The 20,547-nt window shown below is 36.7% G+C and overlaps 1 protein-coding gene across 9 annotated transcripts in view; it reads left to right on the top strand.

Annotated features, from left to right (window-relative positions):
- Positions 1 to 20,547, top strand: part of SLCO6A1 (solute carrier organic anion transporter family member 6A1) — a 109,738-nt gene that overhangs the window by 41,299 nt on the left and 47,892 nt on the right. For all 9 annotated transcript variants that reach the window (XM_081503624.1, XM_081503618.1, XM_081503627.1 and 6 more), the window contains 2 exons: positions 8,490 to 8,634; positions 15,293 to 15,488. In XM_081503624.1, coding sequence (XP_081359750.1) covers positions 8,490 to 8,634; positions 15,293 to 15,488 — 341 coding nt within the window. The remainder of the gene's footprint in view (positions 1 to 8,489; positions 8,635 to 15,292; positions 15,489 to 20,547) is intronic.

Here is a 20,547-nt window from a genome sequence, read left to right as displayed (position 1 = left end):
CTTTCCTGTCCTTTAGTCTGCTGTTAATTCCTTTTAGTGTGTTTCTCATTTCAATTCTTGTATTCTTCAGCTCTGACTGGTTCTTTTTATATTTTCTATTTCCTTGTTAAATTTCTCACTGTGTTCGTCTATTCTTTTCTCAAGTTCAGTTAGCATTCTTATTACTAATGCTTTGAACTCATTATCTGATAAATTATTTACTTATATTTCATTAATTCTTTTTTAGACTTTTTTTTCTTGTTATTTCATTTGAAACGAATTCCTCTGTCTTCTCATGGTGTTTAACCTTCTTGTGAATATCTCTATGAAATTAGGTAAAACAGTTAACTATCCCAGACTCGAAAGGGTGTCCCTGTGTGAGAGCATCCCTGTACAGTGTGTGTGCTCCCAGTACCTCTGGTGGGAGAGCTGGATCTGAAATGTGCAAGGGTCATGTATTCCCCCAGGGTACACTGGCCAGCTGTCACCTTGGTGGGAGGTGAGGCTGGAGATAGCGTGGTGGGTGGACCCAGTCAGGTATGAGCTAGGCCTTGTCCTAGGCTCACTGGCCATCCTTGCCCTATCTGGGGTAAGGTTGGGTCCTGAGGTGCTGGAGGAGAAGCCCTGAGAATCGCATCTGAGCTGGTTCCGTTCGCTTCAGGTGTGTGTCCCACACCCCCCTTCCCTGCGTTGGCACCTTCACCTGAGAGGGTAGTAGTGCTGAAGCAAGAGGGGCCAGAGCAGGTGCCCAGTGTGAGCCTTGCTAAGGTGGTCCCTGCACATTAGTCAGTGTTCCAGACATCTCCCGATCCACGACTTCCATGAGAAGTTAAATTACAAGTAAAACTCTTGAGAAGCTAAAAATTTATTGGTGTCCTCCTCAACTTGGTTTCCTTCTATTTGTCCATAGACCCCAAGGCCTTTTTACTGGCAAGATCAGTGTCTCCCATCATGCAACCTGGATTGGGATAGGCAGTAGATAAATGCTTCTACCTCCAGATAAAAAAAATTCCAGAATTAGTTGGGACATTATATGACCCATCTTTAGGAGCTGTTTCCTCCCTGCAGCATTCCTCTGCATTGGTTTCTTCATTAGCATTTGTATCCCACTGCTGCTTGAGCCCTGTCCTGAATCTCAGTCTACTTTTCTCAAGCCTCTGTACCTAATACTTTATATTTTGCTAGTCCTGCTCTTGTTTCAACTCCAGCTAAGTAAGCACATATAGGAGTACCTAACCTAGTTTGAAATTCCAGACCAGCATGAGCTGCCTCTAGTATAGTAAAGACCCTGGGTTGTTGACAAACTCTGCAAAGGACTAGGACTAAGAGCCACAGTACTGCAAGACACGGCTAATTGCACAGAACCGTCTTCTATTTTGTGGAACTAATTCAGGTTCTCCCTTTGTGTTTCAATGAGTACCAGAATTAAGCCTCATTTTGCTACATGAAACCACTTACATACACCCAATTTATATATCTGGCCTTCTTTTTTGCCTCCCATATGTTATATCTAAGAAAAGAAATAGGCTGGTTTTTTTTTAGATAGGAAAACCTGTAAGAGAATTCTTGGTATACTGATCATTCGCTCTGCTCATAGTCCCTTTCTGAATAAAGTGCCCAGAAGTGTTTCCTTGTGCATTAGTTGCTGTGCTCTGTATGTTATATTCTAATTATTCTAGCCAAAAGTAGATCTGGGCCAGCACTTGAGCCCAAGTCAATAATCTCTAGATTTCCCCACAACGTACTGAGTATCATATCTTGAGAACAATGACCAGGAGTGGCACCTTGCTATAAAGTAACTTATCTAGTCAGTTTCTCTCCCAGGGAGTATACACAGTAGAAAGAGAGGGAAAACTGAGCTACACAGCCTTGGTAAATTGACAGAGAGAAGATGAGTTATCAAAGGCCACTGAGCTGCAGAAGCAAACGGAGAGAGAATAGTCAGTAGCCAAAACAGAAGCAGACACAATAAGCTGACTATTCCAGCCTTTGAAGCAATCAGGACAAAGCGATGTAACTCCCACTGTTGAGCAATCATGGTGGGCTGGCATCTTATTCTGAATGATGTTCTATTTCTTTATAAGCACTGAATGTTGAGCTACTGAGAGTCTGCTTGGACTTTACTATCCTGTGTAACATTGTGATAAGTTGCATTATGAGTTAGCCAATGAATTGGTTCATGTCAGCCTAAACACAAAAATTGTCTCATGCTCTTATTCCCAGATTAACATCATCATCATCATTTGGGAATTTGCTGAAACATATATACTGAGGCCCCATTCCAAATCTACTGAACCAGAAACTTTGGAAGTAGGACTTGGCAGTATATGTTTTATAACCATCCTCCAAATGATTTAAGGCACACTAAAGTTTACAAATAACAAATCTAGTAATCTGATGTGATTATTCTTACTTTATAAATTATGGAATTGATAGTATTCTTTACTGGGCACCTACTATTAATATGTATCAGATATTATTTAAATTATTACACATACTCAATTCTCATAATCACCATAAGTTAGATATTATAATTTCTACTTTACCAGTAATTTAAAGAGGATGAGCAAAATAAAAGAGAAAGAATAACCTTTTTAAGACCTGTATAACTTTGGACACACACACACACACACACACACATATACAGGTGACTGAATTGAGGTTAAAACCATAAGAATACCTCATATATTTGACTCTGAGGCCATTGCTCTGTCTACTGTTACATAATACTTGCTAGAAATGAGACATATAGAGATTGTGATTTGCTCACTGTTGCTTCAAAAATCAGTTGCAGACCCAAGACAAAAACTAGATTTCTCTACTTCTTGTTCTGCTCGTTATATCTAATACAGTCTTACATTTCATGCAGCATCATGAAATATTGCTTTACCTTTCATTAGAATAAGGACTATTCTTAGTGTTCAATTCTCAGTAATTATTATGAATAAACTACATTTGTGAACTAGAAGGACCTATAAAAGAGATGTAACCCAGTAATTGAGCAGTGTCTGAATATGTAACATGAGAAATATAAAATTAAAAAATAAAACAAAATAAAATATTCAAACAAATAAGACTATTCATGAGATAGCGCTTACTTTTAAAATTAATAAAGTAAAAAGTAATCACAAAACTATAAACAATTCAGGAACTATGTTAACAAAGCTGCTCAAGAACTTCATGAAAAAATCTAAAACTATGTAATGGTATTAGAGGAGACTAGGATAAGTTGAAACATACACAATATTTGTTGTTGTTGTTGTTCAGTCACTCAGTTGTGTTGACTCTTTGCAGCCCCAGGGTCTGCAACATGCCAGGCTTCCCTGTCCTTCACTATCACCCAGAGTTTGCTCAAACTTTTGTCCATTGAGTTGATGATGCCATCCAACTATCTCATCCTCTGTCACCCCATTCTCCTCCTGTCCTCAGTCTTTCCCAGCATTAGGGTTTTTTCCAGTGAACTCAGGTGGCCAAAGTATTGGAGCTTCAGGTTCAGCATCAGTCCTGCCAATGAATATTTAGGGTTGATTTCTTTTAGGACTCACTGGTTTGATCTCTTTGCAGTGCAAGGGATTCTCAAGAGTCTTCTGCTGCACCACAGTTACAAAGCATTAATTCTTCTGCTCTCAGCCTTCTTTAAAATCCAGCTCTCACATCCATACATGACCACTGGAAAAACCATAGCTTTGACTATACAGATCTTTGTCAACAAAGTGATATCTCAGCTTTTTAATATGCTGTCTAGGTTTGTCATAGCTTTTCTTCCAAGGAGCAAGCATCTTTTAGTTTCATGGCTGCAGTCACCATCTGCAGTTATTTTGGAGCCGCCCAAAATAAAGTCTGTCACTGTTTCCATTGTTTCACCATATATTTGCCATGAAAGATGGGACCAGATGCCATGATCTTAGTTTTCTGAATATTGAGTTTTAAGCCAGCTTTTCTACTCTCAACTCTTTCACTTTCATCAAGAGGCTGTTCCTTTTTGCTTTCAGCCATAACGGTGGTGTCATGTGCATATCTGAATTTATTGACATTTCTCCCAGCAATCTTGATTCCAGCTTGAACTTCATCTAGCCTAGCTTTTCACAGGATGTATTCTGCATATAAGTTAAATAAGCAGGGTTACAATATACAGCCTTGACGTGCTCCTTTCCCAATTTTGAACCAGTTTGTTGTTCCATGTCCAGTTCTAACTGTTGCTTCTTGACATGCATACAGATATTTCAAGAGGCAAGTGAGGTAGTCTGTTATTCCCATCTCTTAAAGAATTTTCCACAGTTTGTTGTGATCCACACAGTCAAAGGCTTTACCATAGCCAGTGAAGCAGAAGTAGATGTTTTTCTGGAATTCTCTTGCTTTTTCTGAGATCCAGTGTATGTTGGCAATTTGATCTCTGGTTCCTCTGCCTTTTCTAAATCCAGCTTGTACATCTGGAAGTCCTCAGTTCAATACTGTTTGAGCATTACCTTACTAGCATGTGAAATGTGTTCAATTTTGCAGTAGTTTGAACATTCTTTGGCATTGCCTTTCTTAGGGATTGGAATGAAAACTGACCTTTTCCAGTCCTGTGGCCATTGCTGAGTTTTCCAAATTTGCTGGCATATTGAGTGCAGCACTTTAACTGCATAATTTTTTAGGATTTGAAGTAACAGGTATTCCATCATCTCCACTAGCTTTGTTCATAGTAATGCTTCCTAAGGCCCACTTGACTTCACACTCCAGAATGTCTGGCTCTAGGTGAGTGATCATAACATCATGGTTATGTGGGTCATTAAGATATTTTTTCTACAGTTTTTCTGTGTATTCTTGCCATCTCTTTTGAATATCTTCTGCTTCTGTTAAGTCCATACCATTTCTGTCCTTTATTGAGCCCATCTTTGCGTGAAATGTTCCCTTGCTATCTTTAATTTTCTTGAAGAGATCTCTAGTCTTTCCCATTCTATTGTTTTCCTCTATTTCTTTGCACTGATCACTGAGGAAGGCTTTCTTATCTCTCCATGCTATTCTATGAATTTTGCATTCAGATGGATGTATCTTTCCTTTTCTCCTTTTCCTTTCACGTCTCTTCTTTTCTTATATATTTGTCAGGCCTCCTCAGACAACCATTTTGCCTTGTTTGTATTTCTTTTTCTTGGGGATAGTTTTGATCACTGCCTCCTGTACAATGTCACAAACCTCCATCCATAGACAGGTACTCTGTCTATCAGATCTAATCCCTTGAATCTATGTGTCACTTCCACTGTATAATCATAAGGTATTTGATTTAGGTCATACTTGAATAGCCTAGTGTTTTACCATACTTTCTTCATAGCTCAGTTGGTAAAGAATCTGCCTGCAATGCAGTAGACCTGGGTTCCATCCCTGGGTTGGGAAGATCCCCTGAAGGGAAAGGCTACCCACTCCAGTATTCTGGCCTGGAGAATTCCATGGACTGTACAGTCCATAGGGTCAAAGAGTTGGGCATGACTGAGCGACTTTCATTCACTTCACTTCCATTTAAGTCTTAATTTTGCAATAAGGTGTTCATGATCTGAGCACAATCAGGTCCCAGTCTTGCTTTTGCTGACTGTATAGAGCATATCCATCTTTCTTCGGCGTTACTGGTCAGGGCATAGACTTGGATTACTGTGATATTGAATGGTTTGCCTTGGAAATGAACAGAGATCATTCTATCGTTTTTGAGATTGCATCTAAGTACTGCCTTTCAAACTCCTTTGTTGACCATGATGGCTACTCCATCTCTTCTAAGGGATTCCTGCCCACAGTAGTAGATATAATGGTCATCGGAATTAAATTCACCCATTTCAACCCACTTTAGTTCGCTTATTCCTAAAATGTCGATGTTCACTCTTGCCATCTCCTGTTTGACCACTTCCAAGTTACCTTGATTCAAGAATCTGACAGGTTCCTGTGTAGTATTGTTCTTTACAGCATCAGATTTTACATTCACCACCAGACATACCCACAGCTGGGCATTGTTTCTGCCTTGGGTCAGCCTCTTCATTCCTTCTGGAGCTATTTCTCTGTTCTTCTCCAGTAGTATCATATCTTTTTGCCTTTACATACTGTTCATGGCGTTCTCAAGGCAAGAATGCTGAAATGGTTTGCCATTTCTTTCTCCAGTGGACCACGGTTTGTCATAACTCTCTACCATGACCCATCCATCTTGGGTGACCCTACATGACATGACTCATAGTTTTCTTAAGTTACACAAAGCTGTGATCTATATGATCATTTTAGTTTTCTGTGATTGTAGTTTTGACTCTATCTGCCCTCTGATGGGAGAAAGCAATGGCACCCCACTCCAGTCCTCTTGCCTGGAAAATCCCATGGACGGAGGAGCCTAGTAGGCTACAGTCCATGGGGTCGCTAAGAGTTGGACACGACTGAGTGACTTCATTTTCACTTTTCCCTTTCATTCATTGGAGAAGGAAATGGCAACCCACTCCAGTATTCTTGCCTGGAGAATCCCAGGGACGGCGGAGCCTGGTGGACTGCCGTCTATGGGGTCGCACAGAGTCGGACACGACTGAAGTGACTTAGCAGCAGCAGCCCTCTGATGGATGAGAGTGAGAGGCTTGTGCAAACTTCTGATGGGAAGCTGTGGGGAAAAGTGGATGTTGCTCTGGTGTGCAAGGTCATGCTCTTCCCTGGGTTGGGAAAATCCCCTGCAGAAGGAAGTGGCAACCCACTCCAGTACCCTTGCCTGGAAAATTCTATGGACAGAGGAGCCTGGCAGGGAAGTCACTGAGTGACTGAGCATGCAAAGGCATGAATAAGTGAAACAAAGAATGTTTATTCTAGGACAACTTATGCTATGCTAAGTCGCTTCAGTCGTGTCCGACTCTGTGCGACCCCATAGACGGCAGCTCACCAGGCTCTGCCGTCCCTGGGATTCTCCAGGCAAGAATACTGGAGTGGGTTGCCGTTTCTTTCTCCAGTGCATGAAAGGGAAAAGTGAAAGTGAAGTCGCTCAGTCGTGTCCGACTCTTAGCGACCCCATGGACTGTAGCCTACCAGGCTCCTCCGTCCATGGGATTTTCCAGGCAAGAGGACTGGAGTGGGGTGCCATTGCCTTCTCCGAGGACAACTTAAGACCCGATATAAAGCCATAGTGGCTAAAAAAAGAAAAGGTAGTATTTCCTCAGTACAAATAAACTGGCCGGTGGAACAGAAAACCCAGCTACAGATTAGTGTATTTAAGAACTTGTCATATGATAGAGGAGGCACCGTGAAGATAATTGTTCAGGAGGTATGATGACTAACTCAGCTCTTTGTGTGGTAAAGTGAAGTTGGTTGTCTACTTCATATTATGCAAAAAGATGATTTCTAGGTTAATAGAATGTGATTATAAAAAATGACAAACTCGGTTTAAAATGAAAGAAACACCTTGCAATATAAGGATATGAAAAGAATAGACAAGATTTGTAAGTGTGTCAAATATGAACTTATTTATGGATTAGATTACATTAAGACATTAATGTAATTAAGATTTCTTAAATACATTACATTAAGATTTCTGTTCAACGAAGGAAGCTGTAGACAGTGTTAAAAGGTGAGTGACAGATATCTAAATCCAACACAAGATTAGTATTTAGAATAAATGAGAGTTCTTGGAAAATCTACAGAAGAATTTCAGGAAGCATACAAATAGCCAGTTCATACTCCCAAGTGAATACTAAATAGCTAAGAAATTATATGAGGAAATGCTCAGTTATATTTGAAGTTAGAGAATTATAAAATATAGCACTGTAATAATATACATTCATCTGCATGGCAAAATTTTGAAAGCCAACTAATATTAAAGTGTTTGTGATTATGTGGGGTGTGCCAGTTATCTGTTGCCACAGATAATGGAATGAGGTATACCAAATCCAGAGCCCTAGCAATCCCTGTCTAGGATATGTACTTCGAAAGACACTCTATCCTATTTCCTTAAGGGTTGCACAGGGATTTTTAATGTCACCTTGTTTGCGCCAGTAGGAAGCTCAAGTCTACTTAAGCATTTAACCCTATGGGAGTGGTATTACACTATGTAATGTGTTAAATATAACTCAGAAGATGAATTTGATAAATATGCAGAAAATGATAGATTTCAGAAATAGTGTTTAGGGATAGAAAGCAAAATTTTAAGTTTATTTAAAAATATACAAGTATGAAACATCACTAAACATTCGCAAAGATATATACATATCTAAGAAATATAGAAATCAGTTTGAAAATTAATATTCTAGTTCTAGCAGTTCTAGCACACTGCCAGAGTCACAAATAAAAATTATAGGTGGTATGGAGATCAAATAGCAAATAAAAATGGTTCAAATACTACATGTCTTTTATGGTATATTGGTGAATTTTAAGTTTCTGTTTCAATATTTATATACATATAGTATTGTCAGTTATTGACAAAGGTAAACTTTTTGTGGATCGGTCACTAATATACAGGTGGGTATATCTATTTTTCTTTACCTAATAAAATAAAATAATTCATATGTAACTTATTTCTATTTCAGATTCTGATCAAGAATCCAATATTTGTGTACCTATCTCTGTCCAGAGCTTCAGAATCTTTAGTTATGATCGGAGCATCTGAATTTTTGCCTATATATATAGAAAATCAGTTTATATTAACACCCAATGAGGCAACTACACTTGCAGGTAGACATTTCCACTCATTGTACTCATTGTAAAATTTTTATGTAAAGTTTTCTTTTATGTATTTATGAAATATTTCAACTAAGTGGGAAGTAGAAGGAGCAGTAGTGTTTGCTTAAATTTTAAATATCTGAATACTGCTTGTTCAAATTTTTAAAATATGAGCATTTTTCCATCATTGCATCACTAGTTTTTAACACATAGAAATTTGTAGGACTTCTGCATCTCTCTTTTATCACATTTCTTTTCCTCCTTCCCCAGAGGTAACTTACACCTCTTTTAAAGTTGGATTTCTTCCTTCTCACACATTTATATATTGTTACCTCTTATGTACCTGTCTACATAGAGTCTATTTCTAAAATCTATATATCATTTTGTATGTACTCTTCTGTTACTTTTATCTGAAATTATGTTCATCAGATTCATATTGATCTCCATTTAGGGCATTTTAAGATTGCTATGGGATTCTATTTTATGAATACTATTTCTTTTTCTATATCATATACATCGACATGAAGTTGCCTCCAACTATTTCACTTTTCCAAACAATGAAGTAACAGATAGACTCGTATACATGTCCCTTGTGCACATTTGTAAAAGTTGATCTATATTTATACATCAAAGAGGCATTGCTAGTAAGCACATCAGTTTTATTAGATATTGAGAATTGGTTCTCCAAAGGAGGTTGCAAATGGAATGAAATGTTTTAAGGTTCTAGCATTAATGGGAAGATGGTGAATGTGATCATTTATTTTATGCTGTAAAAAATCAGGGATACATGCTGTAACTTGCAGGTAACCAGTAAGAGAATAGTAAAGAGTACATTAACTTGAAATCTTTTATTGACAATTTAAAATAAATAAGAAAGGAAAAAAAGAAGGAGCATAAAACCTGTGAGCCAAATAAAAACAAATGTTAATTTGTGCAAAAGCTTAGACTTTCAGCCCATTGTTGAGTCGATTTTGTGGTATGGGGCACACCATTGTTGTCACATAGTCCAAAAGCCAAACATGACACAGCTTCAGGGGCCATATGACAGATTTTCCCAAAGGTATATCATTTTGTTTGACAATGATTAATATAACTAACAGAGATAGGGACTAAATCATTCAGTTTTTTTTTTTTTTTCATACAGTACTTAATTAAAGCTAATATCAGTAAGACTCCAAAGAACAGGATAAGGCCACCTGCAGTATTGGCCTCAATCATGCTAGCAAAGTTTGGATGCAGCCAGCTGACCAAATTTCTCCATCCTCAGGATCTACCTTAGACAGCAAGATAACTTTCTGCTTAAGTTTCTGTATTGACTTTTCCACTTAGCCTGAGGTATTCATTCAGGCATAACAGACTGGGTTAGTAATTGCGTATATCCTACCAAGGCCTGCAAGGATGAAGTTTTGGGCAATTCAGTCATCCATAACAATGCTGCTCAGTGACTGAGGCTGACCAGAGTGCTTTCCAGGGATGAGGTGTCATTGGTTATTTCAACTAAAATTAGGGACAAGTTTTTCTGGTACCACCTGTTCTAGTCGGATTACTTGCAGAGTAGTAGAGACAACTGCCTTCAGGGTATATACAGATAGCGTATCAGTAGTCCCTCTGAAAATCTTCCCAGAGTAAAGAAAGTAACTTCATTTGAAAGAAATTTCCACAGTATTCTGAGGGCTATGTGGTCTAGTGATGGTGTTTCTTTAAACATTTGTGGATCTTTTATGACCACCTCCATGGCTTGAACACACCAATTCCAGTTGACAAGTAAGGCTTGTCAAATGGTTAGTGGTGAGTCTGTTTTGGTTCATCTCCAAATGAGAATATCAGTCCACAAAATCAAGTTTTCTGTGAGTCAGGACTTTGGTTATGCCAAGAGACCAGTAATAAGCTAAGTGTTAGTGTTAGTCACTCAGTCGTGTTTGACTCTCTATGACCCCGTGGACTGCAGCCCACCGGGCTCTTCTGTCCACGGAATTCTCCAGGCAAGAATACTGGAGTGGGTTTCCATTTTCTTCCTCAGAATAAGCTAAGAGTTGCTTTTAAATGTAGCTGTTTCAGGGAGTCCATGACTCCTATACAAGCAACAATGCTTCTGAGTGGGGGCTTCCTCCCTTTTCCAGAGGCTCCAGCACACAAAATCATCAGCCACAGAGCCTTGTAACTGAAATCGGTCATTAGGTTTGTATGCTGCATACCACAGCTTGCTGATTAGCATTCAGTGTAGGTCTGTGGATCAGCTAATATAAAAGACCAAAGAGAAACCCTAAATGAGTTGTTTACTGTGTTCAGTACTTAAAAATCCAAAATCCAATGCTAGGCTGGCTTTTGGTTGGGGGAAAGGGAGACAGTTTTTCCTTCCAGAGTGGTAGAGCGCTGTGATTCTGTCTGCAGAGTGCCCCAAAACTTGATGAGCGGTCTCTGGATTTTGTTAGGCTTGATCAGTCTTCCTTGCTGATGATGGTATAATAACACCAAAGTCAGAGCCATTGAGTCAGGCCTCTCACCCTACAACCAACTGAATATCTTCTATCATTGAAAGCTCTGGGCATTGTAGGTAGTGGTAGTCAAAATAAATCTGTCCCTTGTAGTAAATGGAAGAGGAATTTAGGTACTCCTGAGGTTGGATGGCATCACTGACTTGATGGACATGGGTTTGGGTGGACTCCGGAAGTAGGCTATGGACAGGGAGGCCTGGCGTGCTGCGGTTCATGGGGTTGCAGAGTCGGACACAACTGAGCGACTGAACTGAACTGAACTGCGGGAGTACTGCAAATGTATGTTTGTGGCCTTCGAGCACAAATGAAAATGAGTCTTCTTTGGGTGCTAGTGGGATGCAAAAGAAGACTTTGGCAGTGTCCAACACAGTGTATCCAGTGCCATCAGTCAGTGCCAAAAATTTAGTGCCATCACCATGTATGGGACATTCAGGGCTGTAGGGACAATGGAATTCAGTTGGTGGTTAATCCACAGTAAACCTCAAGCCCCTTGTAACTTTTTTTCACTGGAGATGAGGTCTGTTGAATTGAGACACTGCTTCATTTAAGTCCCTAATCGAAGTTGGGACTTTCCTTTCTCCTCCTGGGATCCTGTGTTGTTCCTGTTACATGAGGAAGAGGATAGCAATTTATGTGTTCCACTGTCGCTCTTAGAATTTAGAAGCATATGCAGCACAAGTGTGCAAAATACAGTTACCGATTCTATACTTTGAAATTGGAACCACAGAATTAATATATTGAAGCCACAACAAAAGTGCTCTAAAAGTGCTCTATCTCACTTATCCAAGCATGTTCACTATAGAAATATCTGTGAAAATGTAGAATAAAAAGCAGTCAGCGCGTCTGCTTGTAGGATATATAGCATCAGAGGGTAGTCGAGAATTGTTGCCCAATAAATAAAAGTAGTAATTTTTTAAATACAAAAATTTAAATTTAAATATTTTTTAAATTTAAAATTATTTTAATAGAGTTATTGTTTAAATCTGGTACATTTAAATAAAGACAAATCTTGACCTCTATGTAACTACATACATAGATACCAATTCTAGGTAGATTGCAGGTCTCAATGTGTATGGTAAAACAATAAAGCTTTTTAGAAAGACACAGGAAGATATCTTCATGTCTTAGAGAAGACCAAGATTTATTAAACAAGACACAAATTACATAAATATGAAGGAAAAAATGTGGTATTACGTTAAAATTAAGAACTTATGTTCATCAAATGTCAGCATGGAGAGTGAAAATGCATATAAAACAATCTTTTCAATAGAAATATTCTACAAAGCATTTGGGTCCAGAGTATATTAAAAAATCTGACAATAATAAAAAGGATTATCTATCCAATAAAAATGGACAAAAAATTTGAACAAGCATTATATAAAAGATGATACCAGTTGGCCAATATTCATGTGAAAATGTGCTCACCTTCAGTGGTTTTTCAGGGAAATATATATTAAAATCACAAGGCAATACTAGTACCCATTCACCGGAATTGCTGAAATGTAAGAGAAAGATATGTTGGTATGGATGTGGAGCAATTGCCATTTTATCCACTCCTGGTGAGAGTGTAAATTGATTTATCGTTTTATAAATCTGTTTGGCAGTGTCATAAAAATCTGAACCTATACATATACTCTGACCCAAGAATTCAACTCCTAGTTATATACACAAGTTCCTTTCTTAATATATTCAACAGAAATGCACATGTTTACAAAAAGAACATGTACATGAATTTTTAAAGTAGCAGCACAATTTGTTAACATTACAGTGAGTAAATAAGTTGTGTTGTATGCACATACTAGAATACTATTCAGCAGTGATAAGGCATGAATTGTTATTATATACAAAAACATGGATGGATTTTTCAAATATCATGTCCAATAAAAGAAGCTATAATGTATGCATACTTTATGATTCATATTTTATAAAATCTTGTAAGTGCACAAAAAAGCCTCTGGCATTCTAGTAAATGTTTGATTAATTATTTTTACCTGGCTGTAGTTACAGAGTTAAGTCCATTTTGGAAATTCATCAAATGTATAATTTTGATTTGTGTATTTTTCTGTACGTCAATATAATATTTACATAAAAAGTTACTTGGAAGTTCTGTGCTTTGCAATTCAATTTTCAACCATTTTGTGTCTTTTCAGGGTAGTCCTCAAGGACCCAGTTGTTTAATTGTTGAACTTCCAGTGTTTAGTATTTTCTTATTGCCTAGGGCAATGAGCCTGGCAGCCAATGCTTTCTCAGTTGAGTTGTGTTTTCAGTTTTATGCTCACAGATGTACTTGGTTTTCTCAACTCTATGGTTGTTGGGTTCAAAATGAAAAAACCTAGGTTCCTCTGGCATTGTGGTTAGGGATAGCAGTTGGGGATCAAACATTTTATGTAGACTTCCATCCAAACCTCTTGTTTTTTTAAGTCTACCTCACTCTTGCTTTCAGTCATATTAATACCTATCCTTAATTTCTGAGATTATGAGTTACAATGTGATTTACTTCTTCTTGACTTCTTTACCTATAGCCTTATTGCTCACTCTCTGATTCACTTCAAGTTCCCACAAATTTCTTAATAAATATTGCCTCTACACTATTTGCACTTTTTTCTTTTCTAATAAGTGAATTTGTCTATAAATTCTGCCTTTAAACAAACACTCATATAATATTTGTTGCGTGACTGAGCACTGAAGTATTGACTGATTTAGTTCTCCTAACAAGTTATGATGGAGGTATCATTATTTATAGATTTTATTTGATAGCACCTCATACATTTAGCGGAGAAGGCGATGGCACCCCACTCCAGTGTTCTTGCCTGGAAAATCCCATGGGCGGAGGAGCCTGGTGGGCTGCCATCTGTGGGGTCGCACAGAGTTGGACGTGACTGAAGCGACTTAGCAGCAGCAGCAGCAGCATACATTTAGATGTAATTTGTATTATTGTTTGGTTCTAAGCATTTTAAATTCTTATCAGCATATTTTTACTTAAGCCTTGCTTTGTTGAAAAGAGTTTTTTTTGTTTGTAGACATAGGCTTTTATTTCTCTTTTTAAATAACTCCTGTTCAAATCAGTTAATATTTTACATATCTTTAATAGTGTTGTAAAGTAAATCTTCATCTCTGAGACAGCTGATTTAAAACACTTTGTTTTTAGATTTTTAATTTTCTTGAAACCTGGGCAGTGTTTATATAATTTATTTAATGTGATGTCATTAGGTATAAACATGTTCATGATCTACATTTCATGGTACATATTTTTTAGTATCTATTTTCAAACTTTCCATTCTAAAAAATATCAAATTTCATCATCTGTCTTTCTAATAGTTGTTTTATTCATACATCATTATTGTGAATTTTGACATATTTAATTTTTCCTTTTTTAATTGTACATTTTGTTTTTTTGCACTTCTCTTTTGTTTCTTACCCCTCCCCCCATTATTCTGTTTTCTCTCAAAGAATTCATGTTTTATTCATTTTATCCCCATCAGTTGGTTTAGGAAATTTTAACTGCTCACTTGCAGTTCACTAACTCCACTCCTCAGGATTGTGTGTATGTATGTGTGTTTGGTCTAGGTTATTAATTTTATCTTTTTAAAGAATAAACTGTAATTATAATTCTTTGGCAAGTAACAGACTCCCTGGCAGCTTTTACAGTTTTAATTTTAGTCTTGATATTACGAAGTTTTCTTACCTTATGACTTTATATGATTTAATATTTTTTATTTTTACATTTTCTCCATAATTATAGCACACTTTTATTCCCAGGACTAATATCACTTTAATTATTTAAATTTATCATAGTTGGCTACAGACTTTCAAATGTTGTTTCTCTGGTATTGATTTTATTGTATTGCTCACAACTGCTGTAGAACATTTTGTGGAACCTCTTATTCTAGGTCCTTTAGGCCTGTAGCATCAGCCCCATGCACAAATTTGTATTTCTCTTAAGGTTAAGGTTTGTTATTTATTGTGTCTTTAAGTTTTCTCTTGGCTTCTTAGTTAAATTTATGTTTGCTATATGTTTAGAGCAGAGGAGATTACATCAATGTGTGAATTTTTTGTACTGTCTTTAGCTGACTATTTTTTGTTGTTGTTGGAGGATAATTGCTTTACAATACTGTGTTGGTGTCTGCCACACATCTACTATTTCTAACTGTGTTTTCTCTTCCTCCTTCTTTTAGGACTTGTTTTACTTCCAGGAGGTGCACTTGGCCAGATTCTGGGAGGTATCATTATTTCCAAGTTACACATATCTTCCAGAGGCCTTATGAGATTTGTAATGGTTACCTCTGCCATATCCCTGGTACTGCTCGCATTTGTAGTTTTTGTACACTGTGATCCAATATCATTTGCTGCGATCACTGAAGATTATGGTGGGTAAGTATAATTTTATATTTTTATATCCAAACCAATCACATATTTCTCAGTCAATAATTATTTACCCTGTAACCCTAGTAGGTTCATAACATTCTTGGCATTATTGAACATGTACAAGAAACATAAGGCATAGTTTCACCTTTCATTGTAAGGGCAGAAATATCATAATGATAGCTTGTGGTGTAACTGCTTGTGCATTCATATAAAGAAAAAAGATACTGAAATGAATCAGAACCTAGAAGTAGAAATCTGTATTAAAGTGAGTAGCAGCTAGGAGACCATACTAACTATATGAAGCCAGGCTTACGTTTGTCTGAATTGGTATGTCAGCCTTCTTGTCAAACAGTGGAACTGAAGGCATCTGAAAGTATGCATGAGTAAGGTCTCCTTTTAGTTAAACCTGCAAAAATTCAAAGAACTGGGCACAGATTATTTTAATGTTATCTAGTGTTAAGGAAGAGAAACAGAGCTGGAATACAAGCTGAAAGACTAAGCAAGTAAAATAAGTAAAGAAATTTAGACTTATACTTCAACTACACGGCAGACCAGTGCTTCCACTGAGAACACCAAGAAAAGCTGAATTAATGTTTTAAAAGATTTGTTTAAAGATAACAGACAGTTGCTTAGGCAAGTAGTGGCTAAAGCACCAAAATCCTGGGGAAAGACAAACCTTGTAAGGAGAAGCAACCTTCTGCAATTACTGTTTTCCCTGAGTACATTCACTATTTCTGGACATTGGCAAGAAACTGGGAATTCTGGCAAAAGGTGAGAGTGAAAAGCATCTATTAGGTTGGTGCAACAGTCATTACGGTTTGGACCCTAAATTTCAAATCATTATGGCTAGGCTCAAATATGTCTTTATTAATCAAAATAGGAACCATTAGTCAACACATTTTTGGCAACAAGGAATAAGTCTGTTTATCCCTGTAACATAAAAATCCATGCTTTGGGGCCTGACAAACTCTTGGAAAGCATTTCCTGAGTCCTGCTAGTTGTGGAAGCATTTTCCCTGCAAAAAGTTGTCAAGAGGCTTAAAGAAATGGTAGTTGGTTGGCAAGAGGACAGGTGAATATGGCAGATGAGGCAAAACTTCATAGCCCAATTCATTCAAATTTGAAGCATTGGTTGTGCAAAGTACTGTCAGGTGTTGTGATGGAGAAGAATTGGGTCCTTTCTGCTGACCAGTGCCGTCTGCAGGAGTGGCAGTTTTCAGTGCGTCTCATCGATTTGCTGAACATACTTCTCAGGTATAACAATCTTGCTGGGATTCAGAAAGCTGTAGTGGATCAGACCAGCAGCAGACTACCAGACAGTGACCATGATCTTTTTTTTTGGTGCAAGTTTGGCTTTGGGAAGTGTTTTGGAGCTTTATCTCGGTCCAGCCACTGAACTGGTCATCGCTGGTTGTCATATAAAATCCACTTTTCATCGCACAGCAAATCCGATTGAGAAATGGTTTGTTGTTGCATAAAATAAAATAAGATGACACTTCAGAAGGACAATGTTTTTGATTTGCTGTCAGCTCATGAGCACCCATTTATTGAGCTTTTTTACCTTTCCAGTTTGCTTCAAATGCCAAACGACCATAGACTGGTCGATGTTGAGTTCTTAGGCAACTTTTTATGTAGTTGTAAGAGGATCAGCTTCGATGACCCTCTCAGTTGGTCATTGTCAACTTCCAATGGCTGGCCACTGCACTCCTCATCTTTAAGGCTCTTGCCTCGTTTGCAAAACTTCCTCTACCGCCACTGCAGTGTACGTTCATTAGCAGCTCCTCGGTCATATGCATTGTTGATGTTGTAAGTTGTCTCTGCTGCTTTATGACCCATTTTGAACTCGAATAAGAAAATTGCTCGAATTTGTTTTTTGTCTAACATCATTTCCATAATCTAAAGTACATGTAAAATAAATAGCAAGTAGTAATTCATTAGCAAAAAAATGTAAAATAAGAGATGCGCATTAAAATGATGTATAACATAACCACATTTAGTTAAGAATGAATTCCAATATCAAAGGGTGAAGTTCAACAGTGCTAAACCACAATTACTTTTGCACCAACCTAATAGTAAGATGACCAAAATCTGGCACAAATTTTTGACAGAACTTTGAGCCTAAAGAGACAAAAATTAGGCCACAAAGTGGGACACAACATCAGTAAGAAGAGATGGAAACAAATAAGATAACACTCTTTTGGGGTTTCACTCAGCACATTTACCAAACAGTGAAGCTAAGAGGCTAAAATAAAGTACAAATAATATAAAAAGCAAAGGAAATTTTCACTGGTCTTGTGATGCTCTATAGATAAGAGTTCAATTTTAGAATGTGCTGTTGGGAAGGAGCCATGGTAACCACCATGTTCTTAACTGATACCTCTGTAAGGTTAAGATCTAAGAGTGAGGGCCTCCCTATAGTACTGTAACCAGCCAGGAGTTAATTTTTCTCTAATTGGATTAATTTGGTCAGCCAGCACTGTAGCAGCAGAAAGACTTGACACTCTGAAAGAAAGATAATATCATACAAAGCTGTAAAGTGTTGTAGACAAGGGTCTTGCATTAAAGAAAATACCAGACAGGCACAAAACCACAAGACAAAACAGATTATAGAATAGACCCATAGGGGATCCAGATACTGACATTATCAAGTGAGAATGTTAAAATAGTAATTATAGGTACAGTGAGACAATGACTGTCAATTTCTCATCAGAAGCCACAGGTTCTAAAGATAGTAGAACAATGTCTTAAGAGTCCTGACAGAAAAGAACTTTCAACACATAATTTATTATCCAGTGAAAATATTCTTTGAGAAAGAAGATGAAAGATAGCCTTAGGTTAAGGATAATTAATAACATTTGTTGTTGGCTCTAAAAGAAATGAGATTTTGGAATTATCAGACTGGGAAAATAAAGTAATTATGATTAATATTCTGTGGGTTCTAATGGAAAAAGTGGACAACATGAAAAAAAATCTAGATAATGCAAGCAGAGAAATGGAAACTCTAAGAAAAATATCAAAAGTAAATTCTTGAAAGCCAAAACAGCTCTATAATAAAATGAAGAGTTCCTTTCATTGATTCATCAGTAAACTGGACAGAACTGAAGAAAGTATTAACGACTTTGAAGACACATCAGTGGAAACTTTTCAAAAAGTTTGAAAAACAAAAAGAAAAAAGAATGAAAAAAACTGAAACGGAATATCCAAGAACAATGAAGCAATTACAAAGATGTAACACAAGTGTAATGGAAATGCCAGAAAGAGAAGAAGGAGACAAAAGAACCGAAGAAATAAGTGAAGTAATAATGGCTGAGAATTTTCCATAGTTAATGACAGACAACAAACCATACATTTGGGAAGCTCAGGAACACCAAAAATGATTAATATTCCAAACAATCTACATGTAGGCATGTCACATCCAACCTGCAGAATCAAAGACAATCTTGAAAAAAATCCAGAGGAAATAAAACACTTACAACCTTGCAAGCAAGAAAAGAATGGAGTGAGATATGTAAAGGATTGAAAAATGTCAATCTTGAATGCTATATGCAATGAAACTATCTTTCAAAAGTGAAGGAGAAATATTCTCAGATACTCTCAAATAAAATATAAGGGAATTGTCACCAGTAAACCTGCTTTGTAAGAAATGTTTAAAGAATTTCTTCAGAAAAAGTGATATGATTTATTAGATGTATTAATAGATCCATATAAAATGAAGAGCTTTAGAGGTGAATAAATGATGGTAGACTATGTTCTTTTATTTTTATTATTTGAATTGTTATGATAGGTAATTCTTCAAAATAATCATGGCATTAGGGTATTCATAATTCATAGTGATTATAATTTATGGGTAGTGAAATAAATGACAGTAGTCTTATGAAAGGGGAGGGAGGAATTGGGAATACATTTTTATAAAGTTCTTGTAATACCAATGAAGTGTTATAATGTTATTTGAAAGTAAACTTAAATAACTTGTGAATATATATTGGGAATTCTAGGAAAAACCATTAAAACATTTTAAAAAAGAAGTATGAATGCTATGCTAACAGATGAGAGAAAATGAAATCTCATACCCAAAACCAGAGAAAGCAAAAAAAAAAAAACAAAAAAAACAGGAAAGATGAAAACCAGCAAGAACAAATTTTTGTTGTATAATTCTTCACAATAGTCTCTTATGACATTTATATTTGTAATGCATCAGCTGTAATGTCTCTACTTTCATTTATAATTACATCTATTTAACTCCTTTTTTTTCTCTTGCAAGTCTAGCTAAAAGTTATTCTATTTTGTTTATCTTTTTTAAAAAAACTCAATTTTATTAATCTTTTCTTTTGGTCTTTTTCATTTGTTTCTTTTCTGATATTTATTTTCTTTATTGTACTAGTTTTGGACTTATTAGTTTATTCTTTTTCTAGTTTCTTGAAGTATAAAGTTAGATTGTTTATTTGAGATCATTCTTTTTTCTTCATCTAAGGTTTTATTGATATGAATTACTTAGAATTGCTTTTTCTTACAGAAAACTAGTTGATTTGCAATATTATATTAGTTTCAGGTGTACAAAATAGTGATTCAGTATTTTTATAGATTATAATCCTTTTAAGGTTATTATAAAATAATAGCTTATTTCCCTGTGCTGTACAGTATATCCTTATTGCTTTTTTAAGTATGGTAGTTTGTATCTCTCAATCCTATACCCTATCTGGCCCCTCCCTCCTTCCTTATCCTTGCTGGTAACCAGTAGTTTGTTCTCTGTATCTTTGAGTCTCTCTGTTTTCTTGCATACATTTATTCATTTTGTTTTTTATTTTATTTTTATTTATTTATTTATTTTTTTTCACAATCCTAAATTCCCTTTATTCTATGCTGTATCCCAAGACAAACAGACCTTTTGAATACACAGAACAAAAAAATATGCCACTCAGTTCAGTCACTCAGTCGTGTCCGACTCTTTGCGACCCCATGAACCACAGCACGCCAGGCCTTCCTGTCCATCACCAACTCCCTGAGTCCACCCAAACCCATGTCCATTGAGTTGGTGATGCCATCCAACCATCTCATCCTCTGTCGTC

The sequence above is a fragment of the Giraffa tippelskirchi genome, chromosome 6 (assembly GCF_054371585.1).
Source record: "Giraffa tippelskirchi isolate mGirTip1 chromosome 6, T2T-mGirTip1v1.2.pri, whole genome shotgun sequence".
NCBI lineage: Eukaryota > Metazoa > Chordata > Mammalia > Artiodactyla > Giraffidae > Giraffa > Giraffa tippelskirchi.
Note: the sequence above shows the minus strand (reverse complement) of the source record. Positions and strands in the feature narration are given on the sequence as shown.